The 16,188-nt window shown below is 47.8% G+C and overlaps 1 protein-coding gene across 2 annotated transcripts in view; it reads left to right on the top strand.

Annotated features, from left to right (window-relative positions):
• The window catches only part of LOC121568980 (E3 ubiquitin-protein ligase SMURF2), a 63,048-nt gene that overhangs the window by 34,745 nt on the left and 12,115 nt on the right, over positions 1-16,188 (top strand). For both annotated transcript variants that reach the window (XM_041879528.2, XM_045221138.1), the window contains 8 exons: positions 3,530-3,663; positions 5,146-5,211; positions 5,880-5,964; positions 6,579-6,662; positions 7,448-7,662; positions 8,742-8,826; positions 9,993-10,151; positions 10,316-10,369. In XM_041879528.2, the coding sequence (XP_041735462.2) occupies positions 3,530-3,663; positions 5,146-5,211; positions 5,880-5,964; positions 6,579-6,662; positions 7,448-7,662; positions 8,742-8,826; positions 9,993-10,151; positions 10,316-10,369 (882 nt within the window). The remainder of the gene's footprint in view (positions 1-3,529; positions 3,664-5,145; positions 5,212-5,879; positions 5,965-6,578; positions 6,663-7,447; positions 7,663-8,741; positions 8,827-9,992; positions 10,152-10,315; positions 10,370-16,188) is intronic.

Raw genomic sequence — 16,188 nt, 5'->3', positions numbered from 1 at the left:
CTCTCTCCAGATTTTTTACAAACCTTTAACCTGCCTGTGTTCCTTCCTCTTAATGACTATGTTAAACCTTTAGGTGCCCTCCCTCTGTGTGTCAGGGATAAGGCCTACTACACCATGCTAGTCTAATTGACTGAGGGCAGCTGAGCACACTCACACCTATTCAAATGGTGTCTGAAACACCTGGTGCTCACGCTCAGCAGAGCCAACTGCATAAAAGCCTTTGCTTAGTTGGCACTGACGCTTTTTTCCATTGGTTGTATGTGCACAGCGTAAGGAAGTGTATGTGCTCATGGCAACATTGACACGTCAGGGCCTCCTCAGTGGTGTGGTCAGACCAACAGACTGGCCCGTGACCACTGACCCCAGCCAGCATTGTTACAGGAAGTGGCCTGCATGCCAAGGATAGCAGACTGTGTCTCGCTGGCAAACTGCCTCTCCTCCACTCCTAATCCATCCCAGTAGAAGTATGTGGAGCAGACAGACTGGACTGTAATACGGCTCTGTGGCCCTTTTAGGGACAAACCAGGGGACAAATCTATCAGTTTATTTGTCAGCACGCTACAAACTACATTTATACTAAGAAGTATAAAATGTTAATGAATATGTCAAATCAAATGTTATTTGTCACATGTAGACTAACAGTGAAATGCTTACGGGCCCTTTCCAATAATGCAGAGGGGGAAAAAGAAAAAGAATAACATGAGGAATAAATCCACAATGAGTAACGATAACTTGGCTATATAGACGGGGTACCAGTACCGAGTCCATGTGCAAGGGTACAAGGCAATTTGAGGTAGATATGTACATATAGATGGGTATAAAGTGACTAGGCAACAGGATAGATAATAAACCGTAGCAGCAGCGTATTTGATGAGTCAAAAGAGTGCAAAAAGGGTCAATGCAGATTGTCCAGGTAGCTATTGGTTAACTATTTAACTAACTAGTTAGCAGTCTTATGGCTTGGGGGTAGAAGCTGTTCAGGGTCATGTTGCTTCCAGACTTGGTACCGCTTGCCGTGTGGTAGCAGGAAGTCTATGACTTAGGTGACTGGAGACTTTGACAATTTTTAGGGCCTTCCCACGACTGGCAACTGTTTGGCATCCGACCCCAATGTGCTACAGAGGGTAGTGCGAACGGCCCAGTACATCACTGGGGCCGAGTTCCCTGGCGTCCAGGACCTCTATACCAGGTCCTGGATGGCAGGGAGCTCGGCCCCAGTGATGTACTGGGCCGTTCGCACTACCTTCTATAGCGCCAAGCAGTTGCAATACCAAGCGGTGGTGCAGCTCAATAGTGCAGCTGTCAAACTTTCTGAGGATCTGAGGGCCCATGACAAATCTTTTCAGCCTCCTGAGGGGGAAGAGGCGTTGTCGTGCCTTCACGAATGTGTTGGTGTGTGTGGACCATGATAATTCCACCGCTCCACTACAGCCCTGTGAATGGGGGTGTGTTTGGGCCCTCCGTTTCCTGTAGTCCACGATCAGCTCCTTTGTCTTGCTGACGTTGAGGGAGAGGTTGTTGTTCTGGCACCACACTGCCAGGTCTCGGACCTCCTCCCTATAGGCTGTCTCATCGTCATCGGTGATCAGGCCAACCCCCGTCATGTCGTCAGCAAATTTAATGATGGTGTTGGAGTCATGCACGGCCATGCAGTCATGGGCGAACAGGGAGTATAGGAGGGGACTAAGCACGCACCCCTGAAGGGCCCCCGTGTTGAAGGTCAGCGTGGCGGATGTGTTGTTGCCTACCCTCACCACCTGGGGAGGCCTGTCAGGAAGTCCAGGATCCAGTTGCAGAGGGAGGTGTCCCAGGGTCCTGAGCTTAGTGAAAAGCTTAGAGGGCACTATGGTGTTGAATGCTGAGCTGTAGTCAATGAACTGTATTCTCACGTAGGTGTTCCTCTTATCCAGGTGTGAGATGGCAGTATGGAGTGCAATAAGATATTGCGTCATCTGTGGATCTGTTGGGGCGGTGTGCGAATAGGAGTGGGTCTTAGTCCTGTATTCATGTTTTGACTGTTTGATGGCCCATCGGAGGTTGTAGCGGGATTTCTTATAAGCGTCCGGAATACTGTCCCGCCCCTTGAAACCAGCACTCTAGCCTTTAGCTCAGTGCGGATGTTGCCCTTATTAATGATGTGTTAACCTCCTCAATTTTATTGGATGAATCGCGTAGCATATTCCAGTCTGTGCTAGCAAAACAGTCCTGTAGCTTAGCTTCATCGGACCACTTCCGTATTGTGCACGTCACTGGTATATAATGATGAGATGTTAATGCATCTCCTATACCTTCATAGATACAAGTATTGGGATGAAAAGACAAGTGCACAATGTTCTGTTCCCATAGCCTGGCCCAGGCCCTTGTCCCTCCCTGTCGCATCTCTTCTGCTATGGGGACTGGGGGGAACAGGTGGCAGTAGTGTCCCCAGGGCCCAGCTGGTGCTGTCCTGCCTGCTGAAGAAGTGTGATTTAACACACACCGCCACCTCTCAGGCCAAGAGCTAACTCATTTATTTCTGGCACAACGTGGTTGGATGCAGCCTGGCCTGCCTAGCACCAACTGCCATGCAATATGCCATATACTGTACCTCAACCAACCAGAGACATAACATAGAGATGGCCTAAGAGGAGAAACTCTTATCTTATTACAAGTAATCATATTATCTGAGAGTTTGGCATGTGTATAGTGTATGTAAACATACTGTATCTTGTTTTGAAAAGCTTAATCCAATGTCTAGTCTACCGCCCTTATTATTTGATACAATAATCATATCCAGATCTGTGTTGGCTGTAATAATTCCCCCCTACAAATCTGTCCTGCATTCTAATGCTCTCAGATAGCACCCCAGACAGGCATTTGGCTTCCACTCAAAATGTCCAGACGTCTTACTCACAGCCCCATTGTTTCACATGCCTTTAGTTTCGGTAAGCAGCATGATAATTATAGTGGGATGCAGTCTGCTAACTGTATGGATGATTAGTTTTACACTGAGGAAGGGAACTGGGCCGAACAGATGTGCCACGACAGGTTCACGTAGTGTGAGTTTAATACCCAGGCCTCGCCTGACACACAGTACCTAAGAGTGATCGTAGAGGCAGTCAGGGAGTAATGTCATGGTTCAACTGTTCACTCTCTCCTTCTTTTCCTCACTTACACTATCCCTCTTTCTATCTCTCTTTCAGCCTCTCCTCCCTGTTTCTTTCATTCTCCCTCTCTCCGGGTGATTTTGGGTCGAAGGGCTGCCTTTGGATGATTTATGACTCACAGGATCTGTCTGTCTCGTACCCAGACACTCAGGGTCGGGAGTCGCACATTCACAGACGCCGGGCGGAAAATCCCTCTCAGACACCTCCTGACTGTGTCCTTGTGGGGATGCAGCCTGCGGTGACAGGCAGCCCCCGAGCGGATGTGTGCCTCCCCAGCAGGGACATCCAGGCAAAGACTGGCCTGTTGGAGCAGTGCATTAACACGGGCTTTAGTAAGATCTACAGTACATTGGAAGTGACTGGTCTCTCTCTTCTCTCCTCAGCTATATTGGCAAGTCTGACTCCATCACCATCAGCGTGTGGAACCACAAGAAGATCCATAAGAAGCAGGGGGCTGGCTTCCTGGGCTGTGTACGCCTTCTGTCCAACGCCATCAACCGCCTCAAAGACACCGGCTGTAAGGACTACCTGATTGGATTAGTGTGTGTATGTGCGTGTGTATTTAATGCTGTGAGGTAATGTCTGTGTAGTGACCCATTGTCTGTCCCACAAACGGCGTCACAAGCTAGCGGCGTCACAGGCTAGCGGCGTCACAGGCTAATAATCCCCTGCTCCTGTCACAGTGACACATTGAGCTCAGTGCCCACACTCTCTCCCTACTCCTGACAGGGCACAGGCCAGGGTGTGAGAGGGGTCACAGTCTGCAGCACCAGAACAGGAAAAGACAATCCGCATCAGCCCACAATCACTGTGAACGTGTCATGTCAGAAGCTAATGGCTAAATGAGATTGAGGCTTGGCGCTCCAAGCCAACGCAGCCGTGCCAGCCAGGCAGGGACCCAGTGATGACTTTACCAAAGGGCCTCCCCCTCCAACTGTATGTATACTATGCTGATAGGCCTGCAACGGTCTTGTAGACGGAAAAAATTACAAAATCCCACAGCTTTTCCTAGAAGCCCCTGACACTTGTTTTCCTGGAAAACCTGAACCCTGTGCCACAGCTGTGAGTAGTTTGCCTCTGCATTTCCTCTCATTCCCCCCTCCACCCTTCTCTCTCTCTCCACCCTCGTCTGTCCCATAGACTGGCAGCATGCATGCGCCACAGTGACTAACCTCCGTTTATCTCTGTCTGCAAATCTAGACAACCGGTCATTTCACTCAGACATGCATAATTGTACAGCTATTTAAATGTAAGCATAGATTTGTTATGTCCCTCGGTTGTGGTCTTATTCAAGTGTATGTTTGTCATTCTTTCGCTTGTGCCTTTTGCAGCTGTTGCACTGTGTCCTGTCCACAGGCGTTTTAGGGGGCTTTGGGTTTGTGTGCGCATGCTCATTGCCCCAACCTTGTAACAGTTTGACCGGCCACGTTTTGGTCCCTGTTTAGTCTAGACGCACATCCTGAGCCGATCTGCACGACACTCAGACAACAGTGAACAGATAGTGGCATTTCTCATGTCTGCAGGCAACGTGGTATTCCTGGCATTTTTTTGGTCCTTTTTTTTTTTTTTTTTTTTTTCAGCCTGGGTTGAGAACGTAGACAAAGAGTTTCCAGACATTGGCAGGGGTTCATGTCCATGTTCTGTCTGGGTGGAATAGTGCCGGCTTTGTGCAGAGATTTGTCAAATGTTTGACCTCTGTAGTGAACTGCAGGCTGCTCGGTACCGATGCTCAGTGATTTTTTTTACGGCCCATGGCCACTCCACAGACCATCTGTTCCAGTGCATATCCAATACCCAGCCTTCAAGGGAGGGGGAGGGGAGGGAGAGAGAGGAATTCACTGTGGTGATGTAAACGATACAGAGCAAAGGGACTTGTCTGCGGGGAGAAAAACCCTCCCAACAATGCTAGTTTACATGTCTCTCAGACAGTGATCGATCCCCCTTTCCTTTCTCTCCTCTTCCCTCTCCTGCCTCTCTCCTTCCCCTCTCTCCTCCACAGATCAGAGATTGGACATGAACAAGCTGGGCCCCAATGACAGTGACACAGTGAGGGGTCAGATAGTGGGTGAGTACAGCAGTGACCAGCAGGCCACACAGACATTCACCACACACTCGCGTACATTCACATAACACTGTTATGCACCTGAAGTGTTAGCACTCCATTATTAGAACCTCAGGCTAACATCACTTATTTTTATAATGCTGATAAGACCTCACTACACCACTGTGCATAGAATGAAAACCGGGAAAGAGAACAAAACCCCTCCCAACACCATGTAGGCTCCTACCAGTAACCTGAGCCTGCAGGGTGACTTATTTTCCCAGTGATTCGTTGGTGTGTAAAGCGTTGAGCGCTGACCCTGAGCGTGCCGTGCCTCCAACACCAGGCTTTACGAGCGCCTCCCTCAGACTTCAGACGGCACGCACTGCCATCTGCACCACAGGGCCTGGTGACAGACAGTCACAGCACCGCTGCCACGCCACCTCACCTCTGACCCACCAATACGTGCCCTCCACTCACTTCTTGGGTCCTCTCCAGAACTGGGATTCGAGACTGGCCAGATCGCTGTCAGAGTGCAGACGGCTGGTACTTCTACTTCCAGACACGATCATCTTGTCACCCACAAGAGGATTTGACCGTCTGATCCTCTTAAATTTTAGTCTCTGGTATGAGAGGACATGAATAGATGTGTATCTATTCTCATTCTCCTATGTGTATCTGTGTGTCCACAGTGAGCCTGCAGTCCAGAGACCGGATAGGTACAGGAGGCCCAGTGGTGGACTGCAGCCGTCTGTTTGACAATGACCTGCCAGACGGGTGAATACCGTACCCACCACCACACCACAACCCCATTTAACATTTGTCCATACTGGACAGTACACACACTATACACCACCACATCATACCCTCACAGCAGGGCCAGTCAGAGCCTATCATAACCACACTGCCCCACAAACAAAAGTGTTCCAGACAGCATGTGGTGTGGTGTCCCAGACTCCAGTCCAAGTAGCCAGAGGCTCTGCTGTTCAGATACCAGAGGCTCTGCTGTTCAGATACCAGAGGCTCTGCTGTTCAGATACCAGAGGCTCTGCTGTTCAGATACCAGAGGCTCTGCTGTTCAGATACCAGAGGCTCTGCTGTTCAGATACCAGAGGCTCTGCTGTTCAGACACTTCACCAGCTTAGCACGACTGACCTCAGCACTGAGCCAATGATGTTGGCTGGGGTTGGGGAGTTTAGTCTGGGGTTGGTGTGCGCCAGAGGAATTGGGTGAGCAGATGGGAGACTGGGTCCTATTAATTAGCAAGAAGCTCTGGATCATGTTTAGTAGGGGGGCAATGTTTTGAAACAGGAGGTACTACCTGAAATTGGTTGCACTCAATGTCCACTCACTGCTTTGTACATGTGTTTGTTTGTATCTGCTGCATCCAGCTGGGAGGAGCGGAGGACTGCGTCTGGCCGAATCCAGTACTTGAACCACATCACTCGTACCACACAGTGGGAGAGGCCTACCAGGTGAGTAACATAGTAAATGTAAATCTGTGACACTCAAATTAGTATGATATTGGTATGGTTACATAAGACACAAGGTTACTTAAGCCCAAAAACTAGAGGGAGGTTGGTCGGGGAGGATGGGTGGGCTTTTGATGCGAACATCTAGCAACCTAAACTTGAGCATTTATGTTAATTAGCAACTACTTAGCATATTAGCTTACCTTAACTCCTAACCCCTAGCCTAGTTAACGTTAGCCACAACAGAAGTGGAATTCGTAACATATCATTCAAAATGGATGATGGACATACACAAATTAATACATACCAATATGAAACATAACATATCATACTAAATGGAGGGAGACCGATTTTACATTTACTATGTTATATCTCTCCCTGAGTCCAGGCTGAGTGAGTACACAGTTTTACCCACTACCCAGCCTCAAACCCATGGCCTAGACAGCATTGAATTTGTGTTAGGATACACTGCAGACTATTGAACAGGGCCCTAAGACTCTTATGCTCCAGACGGTGTTGTTGCTCCACAGTTTTATCTCTCTCTCTCTCTCTCTCTCTCTCTCTCTCTCTCTCTCTCTCTACTCTAGACTGACCTCATGTTGCTTAACAAAACAGGCGCAAGCCAATGTCTAGCCTTAGCATCGAAGCGCTCCTATTACAAGCACAGTTACATTTTAAATATCAATAGACACTGGTCTGATTTCAACAAACCTACCATGAAGGAGATAATATAACCCACCCTCCCTGTTTGATGTCCTTCCTCTCCTCCTGTTCCCTGTCTCTCCCAGGCCTGCGTCGGAGTACTCCAGCCCGGGCCGGCCTCTCAGCTGCATTGTGGATGAGAACACGCCCATCCTGAGCACCAACGGGGCCACACCCACCGTCCCGTGTGTCCCGTCCAGCGACCAGCGGGCCCAGGAGAGACGCGTCCGCTCCCAGAGACACAGGAACTACATGAGCAGGACACACCTCCACACGCCCCCAGACCTGCCTGAGGGATACGGTTAGTGGAAAGAGGATTCTAACACACGATATGGACACACCAGACATACACAAACACACACTATAGAACGACCACTTTGGTTCCCACAGCCAGAATAGACTGGAGCATCCTATATTATGAACCACCTCTATGACAGACGTGTCTCCTTCTGCTTTAAGACCGGTGTCATTATTGCAATGCCTCAGTGTTAACTGCATCCCTTCGGCCCCACGCTCGGCTGAATCATCCTGATAATCTGTGTCCCCATTCAGACCCAACAGCGCAGCCACCATGACTTTGCAGCGCAGCATAAGGAGCCTGACAGGCCCCATTTTTAAAGGCCTAATTGAATTGAGCAGTCAAAGGCTGGCGGCAGCCGCTCACTCCTCCCCCTCCTCTCTCCTTCCTCACACGCAGCCCAAGGGCGGCCGCTTGATCCTCAGACACTGTGTAGTCTTGCTGAGGATTTAGGAGTAAATCACAGCAGCCCAACCCAGCCCTTCAAGATTAGCAGGGTGCTGTCTCTTTTTGGGGCCAGCTCCTCTGAACCGCTGTCAGCAGCCCGAGTGGCGGGCCAAGGTCGGCCAAGAAGTGTCACTCCGTGTCGAATGCATTGGGCTCAGCGGGGAGAGGGAGGGGTGGAGGTTATGTACACGCATGTTAGAAAGGCAGGGCGGTGGGTCCAAAGGAATGCCAGAGAAGAGCTTCCCAGCTCATGGAAATATCTCTGTGAAGCTGTGATGAATGAGCTCACAGACACACAGACAACAAACCCTCTTCTCCCCCCTATCAGCCGCGCAACTGGGATCCAAACTGACTCACTTCCTGCTTTTATCTCTGTCTGTATGATCTCTCTTACGCATGCACACACGCTCGGATCAAGATACGCACGCACGTTGGCGCACCAATGAAAATCCTCACCGTGGAAGAAATGTATAACTAACTTGTTTTCCTTATCATCCACTCACAACTCTCACTCATTTCTCTCTCACTCATACCACTCTTTCACTCATCTCTCACATGTGTGCACTTGTCTGTAACCATTGCTCTGTACCTCCAATACCTGTATGATTACCCATGCTGTTGTTCCCCCCTTACAGAGCAGAGGACCACGCAGCAGGGCCAGGTGTACTTCCTCCACACCCAGACAGGAGTCAGCACATGGCACGACCCTCGAGTACCCAGGTATACCCACCACCCCTGTCTGAACACACAGTACCCAGGTATGCCCACCACCACTGTCTGAACACACAGTACCCAGGTATACCCACCACCACTGTCTGAACACACAGTGCCCAGGTATACCCACCACCACTGTCTGAATACACACATACTCTCTGTACACTATACCCAGTTCACTCATTAAGTATTTCCAACACAAATTATTTAAGGCTGATGACAAAAACAGGATAATCTGGGATGCTGTAATGCAGGTTTGGGTGAGGGTGTTTTTATATAAACCATCACCTACCTCCACCTATGTTTCTGTCATGGGATGGACAAACATTGGCTAGCTATCCTCAGGTTCGATTCCCGGGATCACACGTATATGAAATGAATGCACTCATGACTTTAAGCCACTTTGGATAAAAGCGTCTGCTAAATGGCATGTAAATGTCAATCACAGGGATCTGAAAGGATTCACAGCAGACACCTCTGGTATGACCTCTGCCTCGAGACCCTCAGCTCTCAGCACACAGCCTTCAGCCCTACTGTACATATGGCTCAAAGACTCCACTCACTCAGACATGTGTGTCTTTATCGATTACCACAGGCCCAAAGAAGAACACACATCAACACGTCAGTGTACTGGGAATAGAGTCAATAGAAAGAAATTCAGTGATCGAAAAATACCTAGACATTGCTGTTCTCTTTCCCCCTTGAAATATGTGTGATAGATGGTGTTTTTCTTGCACTTCCTGCTATCCTATTGGTCACGCCACACCCTGGTTGTGTGTGCAGCAGATGCTGGGCTGCCAAGCTCCCAGTGCTGAGAGGCTTGGTCATTTGGCTGGGCCTCAGTCCAATAAGTCACTACCAGTGAAGTGGGTCTGCTGTAATTTCTTAAAGTTTCTCTCCACGGACAGCAAAAGGAGTCCAGCTGAAAGGATTGCATGGCAGCAATAAATAATTTAGACGGGAAGAAGAAAAATGGAATAAAAGTGATGTCGTTTTGGAATCCTTTTCTCACGCCTCTTTGTTTCCCAGTTACCGTCAGCCTTGAGGTTTGCTTCATACCTTGACTTTGATTGGTCTTACGTCTCATTCTTTCTTTGATTATTTTTCATCTTTCTTTTGTCTTTCTTTTCTGCCCTTCACCTCTGACTGTGTTGTGTATTTGTGGTTCCCAGAGACCTGAGTAATGTAAACTGTGAGGAGCTGGGCCCACTGCCCCCGGGCTGGGAGATCAGGAACACAGCCACCGGCCGGGTCTACTTTGTGGACCACAACAACCGCACCACGCAGTTCACAGACCCGCGACTCTCCGCCAACCTGCATCTAGTCCTCAAGTGAGTGTCGGGTTATACCAGTGCCACAAATTAAACATGGTCCAGAGCTACATAACAGCCCAGATTAAATGAGAAGTAGTTGAGGGAGAACTGTAATGTATGACTGGCTGGCAGTGTGGCTGTGTAACTGTTGTTTAACTGTTGTTTTGTTTTGTGTTCTGCAGCCCAAGCCCCAATGGTTCCCGTAGTGGCATCGAAATTCAGAATAGTCAGATCAGGTGAGGCCCTCTATTTCCCCTGTCTATTCTCTATTCTATGGCCGACCTCTATTTCTCCAACACTTGGTTCTGGGGAGACAGAACAGACTGCACACAGACAGATACACACACAGACATATTGACTCCCCCACCTCAGGATGTTTTACAGAGTCCAGTGCCAAGGTGTGTTAAACACCTTTTGGGGTTCAGCTATCAGAGAAGCCTTTCTCCTGTGCATACACTCTCTCTCACACACTACCACACACAACCTCACCCATCCAGACACACACACACTGCACGCACAAGGCTGAATTCCACCGCCCTGCAGCGGTTTTGATCATGCAGGGGTTTTAGCACACAATCCGTCACAAAGCTGGTTTTGGCTCGACATCAGATAGCAATGTGGAAACCAAGACTGATGTGTCTGTGGCTGAGGAGCGTCTTACGTCCAGGAAATGGAGCATAAATTTGATGCCCGAGTCAATGAATTGTGTGTGTGATAGTGTGTTTTGGTGTGTGTCGTGGCAGTGTGTGCGTGCGCGCGCTTCAGAATTTCTCCTCGCAGCTGTTCAAATACAGGCCATGTAACGATAGCTGCAGCATTACCCGCAGTGCAGTGTAAAGGTGGAGCAGAGTACGGGAGGCTTCGGTGGGCCTCCTCCGTCTGACCTCATTCCTGTTCCGTGCAGGGAGAGGCGGAATGCATCGATGGAAAGATCTGGTGTTATTTTCCCCTGTTCTGACAGATCAAAGAACGTGTTTGGGACTTTGGTGCTTTTTCTTTTTCTGCGGTCCTCTGAAAACCTTATAAAAACCCAGGCTGGCAAGCCATGTATGTTTGTAATGCAAGAATCTAGTCTTAAGCACAATAATGTCCAGATGTGTGAAAAGCAGTACACAGTGTTTCTCCTCTTTTAAAAAAAACACTGGTCCGATTTATTATTTCACTTTAAACTTGAGAATTAGAGTTTTCTAGGTTATTGATGTCTTTGTTTGAGAGGAATAATTGTATCGAAATGAGAGGCGTTTAAGCAGAGCCAAGAGCGGATCTGTGGCCATTAGAATGATGTACGATGGGCCCTGGGTCCAGCCACATACCTTCCCTGGGTTCTGCTTTAAAGGGAGAAACCCTTGACTTTGACTTGGAGAACCTAAGGCTGCATTTACACAGGCAGCCCAATTCTGATATTTTTTCCTCTAATTGGTATTTTGACCAATCACATCAGATCTTTTTCAGAGCTGATCTGATTGATCAAAAGACCAATGAATGAAAGAAATATCAGAATTAGGCTGTCTGTGTAAACGCAGCCGACGGGATCTCTAGGTGTGCGCTAATGTAACACGCATTGGGTGGTGGCTCAGAGGTTTGGAGCGTGCTAAGTCTGCTGGTTAGTAGAGGGCTCATGGGCCTGACCCAGTCTGACTGGATCATTATACTTTTACATTTTAGTCATTTAGCAGACGCTCTTATCCAGAGCGACTTACAGTTAGTGAGTGCATACATTATTATTATATTTTTTTATACTGGCCCCCCATTGCAAACGCCATGCTCTACGAACTGAGCTACATCCCTGCCGGCCATTCCCTCCCCTACCCTGGGCCAATTGTGCGCCACCCCATGGGTCTCCCGGTTGCGGCCGGCTACGACAGAGCCTGGATTCGAACCAGGATCTCTAGTGGCACAGCTAGCACTGCGATGCAGTGCCTTAGACCACTGCGCCACTCGGGAGGTAAATCATCCTATCTGAGAATACCTTCTCTGATTTTGTCCCCTCACTGACCGGTGTGGAGCAGAGAAGCTGGACTCTGGCTGAGACGAGGGGTGGGAGTGACATTCCAACCAGCGACAAAACTCTGGAAAAGATATCAGAAGGCCGGCATGGTTTTCCATCAAGACATCTGCCTTTTATCAAGGCAAACTATTTCAGAAATTCTCACCCCTCATGCTGTCATCCCACAAAAATTTTTGATATATACAGTGGGGAAAAAAAGTATTTAGTCAGCCACCAATTGTGCAAGTTCTCCCACTTAAAAAGATGAGAGAGGCCTGTAATTTTCATCATAGGTACACGTCATCTATGACAGACAAAATGAGAAAAGAAATCCAGAAAATCACATTGTAGGATTTTTAATGAATTTATTAGCAAATTATGGTGGAAAATAAATTTGGTCAATAACAAAAAGTTTCTCAATACTTTGTTATATACCCTTTGTTGGCAATGACACAGGTCAAACGTTTTCTCTAAGTCTTCACAAGGTTTTCATACACTGTTGCTGGTATTTTGGCCCATTCCTCCATGCAGATCACCTCTAGAGCAGTGATGTTTTGGGGCTGTCGCTGGGCAACACAGACTTTCAACTCCCCTCCAAAGATTTTCTATGGGGTTGAGATCTGGAGACTGGCTAGGCCACTCCAGGACCTTGAAATGCTTCTTCACGAAGCCACTCCTTCGTTGCCCGGGCGGTGTGTTTGGGATCATTGTCATGCTGAAAGACCCAACCACGTTTCATCTTCAATGCCCTTGCTGATGGAAGGAGGTTTTCACTCAAAATCTCACGATACATGGCCCCATTCATTCTTTCATTTACACGGATCAGTCGTCCTGGTCCCTTTGCAGAAAAACAGCCCCAAAGCATGATGTTTCCACCCCCATGCTTCACAGTAGGTATGGTGTTCTTTGGATGCAACTCAGCATTCTTTGTCCTCCAAACACGACGAGTTGAGTTTTTACCAAAAAGTTATATTTTGGTTTCATCTGACATTCTCCCAATCCTCTTCTGGATCATCCAAATGCACTCTAGCAAACTTCAGACGGGCCTGGACATGTACTGGCTTAAGCAGGGGGACACATCTGGCACTGCAGGATTTGACTCCCTGGCGGCGTAGTGTGTTACTGATGGTAGGCTTTGTTACTTTGGTCCCAGCTCTCTGCAGGTCATTCACTAGGTCCCCCCGTGTGGTTCTGGGATTTTTGCTCACCGTTCTTGTGATCATTTTGACCCCACGGGGTGAGATCTTGCGTGGAGCCCCAGATCGAGGGAGATTATCAGTGGTCTTGTATGTCTTCCATTTCCTAATAATTGCTCCCACAGTTGATTTCTTCAAACCAAGCTGCTTACCTATTGCAGATTCAGTCTTCCCAGCCTGGTGCAGGTCTGCAATTTTGTTTCTGGTGTCCTTTGACAGCTCTTTGGTCTTGGCCATAGTGGAGTTTGGAGTGTGACTGTTTGAGGTTGTGGACAGGTGTCTTTTATACTGATAACAAGTTCAAACAGGTGCCATTAATACAGGTAACGAGTGGAGGACAGAGGAGCCTCTTAAAGAAGAAGTTACAGGTCTGTGAGAGACAGAAATCTTGCTTGTTTGTAGGTGACCAAGTACTTATTTTCCACCATAATTTGCAAATAAATTCATTAAAAATCTTACAATGTGATTTTCTGGATTTTTTTTCCTCAATTTGTCTGTCATAGTTGACGTGCACCTATGATGAAAATTACAGGCCTCTCTCATCTTTTTAAGTTGGAGAACTTGCACAATTGGTGGCTGACTAAATACTTTTTTTCCCCACTGTACGTGTCCTTCAAGCTTATAGTTTATTACCCCTTTTATTTGCTAAAGACATTGCCTCAGCGAGCCACAATACGTTTTTGGTTAAACTCACCCTGTGATGTTGCAATCTCCTGACTCTAAGCCTGGTCACTGGACAATAGGTAACAAAATCCCTGTCTGGCCTTAAGACCTGGCTTCAGGTCTGCCCTCTGAACACTGAGGATCAGTTCCCAGGGGTCTAGCGTTCTCTAGCTTTACACTGAGTTTTTACATTTACATTTTAGTCATTTAGCAGACACTCTTATCCAGAGCGACTTACAGTTAATGAGTGCATACATTTTCATACTGGCCCCCCGTGGGAAACGAACCCACAACCCTGGCGTTGCAAGCGCCATGCTCTACCAACTGAGCTACAACTGTATTACTGTCTGAGCATATCATTACAGTGTCTTCAGAAGGTAACACACCACGCCATCTTACTCTCTTAAAAGGAGTTTGAAAAATAGATAAATAATGCACACTAGTCAGTGTGTGTGTGTGTGTGTGTGACGGGCAGGAATGTTTGATTTATGCGTGAAAGTGGAGGGAGTGCTGCTCTGTGGCTCAGTGCCTCTCCTCTCCCTGTCTGAGTTGTCCTCTCTGTTTGGGTGCTGTCCGGAGGCATCCCTTCCTGCCTCCACCCTCTCCCCTCTTTCCCTCCCTCCCTCTGTCTAGTCTGCAGGAAATAAATGGATTGAGGAGGAGGACTGGAGTGCCCTATGGGGCCCTGTGGCTTTCTGGGATAGCAGGAAGTGGCCAATCCAGCTCAGCTAGACGAGGCCAAAGACAGTGGGAGCCTAGAGCAGTCACTCCTTAGAATAAGCTGTCACCATGAATTATGGTGTGTGTGTATATAAAGATCAGGATGACTGCTATATGACTATCAATTACTTCTGCTCAGTGTATGATCCTCCAAACAAATCTTTTTGAGAGCTGTGATTGGGTATTTGCCATATTTGATCACATTATACCTAATAAAAGGTTGTCTGGTTTGTATAGTACAGTGAACGGCAGGTGTTTAGTAGCTGTCCCAGACAGAAATAGATTTGCTGAGTTGTTAGAAATGACTGGATTTCAGTGGTTTTGCCCTATCCAATATTATATGATCCTGTACTTTTTGGGCCTAGGTAAATCCATTTAGTCCAGGATGGGTTGTTGCTCCATGATTCTCCTGTCACAGACTCTCTGCCCCCCTCTCACACTTATCCACACACTTAAGGCGTCAGCATGCGTCAGTTCAGCTGGCGGCTAGGCGAACCGAACGAGTGTGCTCACATACTCCTTTTAAAGACCTTCGCTTGAAAAATGAGAAAAAAGTGGCAATAGTACTGTTTGTCCATTTTGAGACGCCGTAGCCAGTATACACTTCCTCAAAATAGTCAGAATTAATCTAAGATAACTCAAGAAATCTGTTATTAATTTAGATGTTTTTGCTGAGGAGATCTTAGTCACGCAATTTTACATCTAACTAAGATGTTTGGTGCAGTATTTCTAAATGAAAAAATGTGCATGAAAATGAGTCGTCTCTGGTTAAATGACAAGACTTTACTGAAGAATCCCTACTGTTGACCAATCACCGACGAAGGGGCGTAGATTTCGGCGACTGACTTCGGCTTGCCTCAAGAAAACATTTTGTGTGCCCAAACAACCATGTCACAAAACGTCACAAAATGCCGTCATAATATATGCACAAACTCTTCCAAACTGTTTCAGCTGGGAAGCATGCGAACATCTTTACACACTCTGCCCATCTCTCTCACACACACACACACACACACTCTCTCTCTCGCACACACACACAACCCTTTGTGGCTGGCTGTACAGTCTGGTGTTTATAACCCTGCTCAGGGGGTGAGCGTGCCCGCTATGCCCCACTAAAGTGCAAAAGGCCAGAATGCAAATAATCCTCCAGCGCTGGCTCCATAACGGGCCTTTTGATTCTCTCTGTGTGTCTGAGCAGAAGAGCCTTCCACCAACCCTGCTGTGGTTCAGAAGTTCACTCTCAGGCCAGAGGTTTGGGCAGGAGTAAAGGATCTCGTTCACTACCACCGCAGATCATATTCATAGCCTGTCTTTTGATTTGGAGGTTAACCGCTCTACTGCACTGATGTTTTATCACAGTTACAGCCACCCACTGAGGTGGTCTTCTTAGCTTTTAGGAACCCTAGAGACCTTGGTTGTTCATTTATTGGTTTCCTATAGTCAGCAACACGTATCCTCTTATGAAGGAACTTGCACTGAAATGTCACTC

This window comes from Coregonus clupeaformis, chromosome 7 (assembly GCF_020615455.1).
Source record: "Coregonus clupeaformis isolate EN_2021a chromosome 7, ASM2061545v1, whole genome shotgun sequence".
Taxonomy (NCBI): Eukaryota; Metazoa; Chordata; class Actinopteri; order Salmoniformes; family Salmonidae; genus Coregonus; species Coregonus clupeaformis.
Note: the sequence above shows the minus strand (reverse complement) of the source record. Positions and strands in the feature narration are given on the sequence as shown.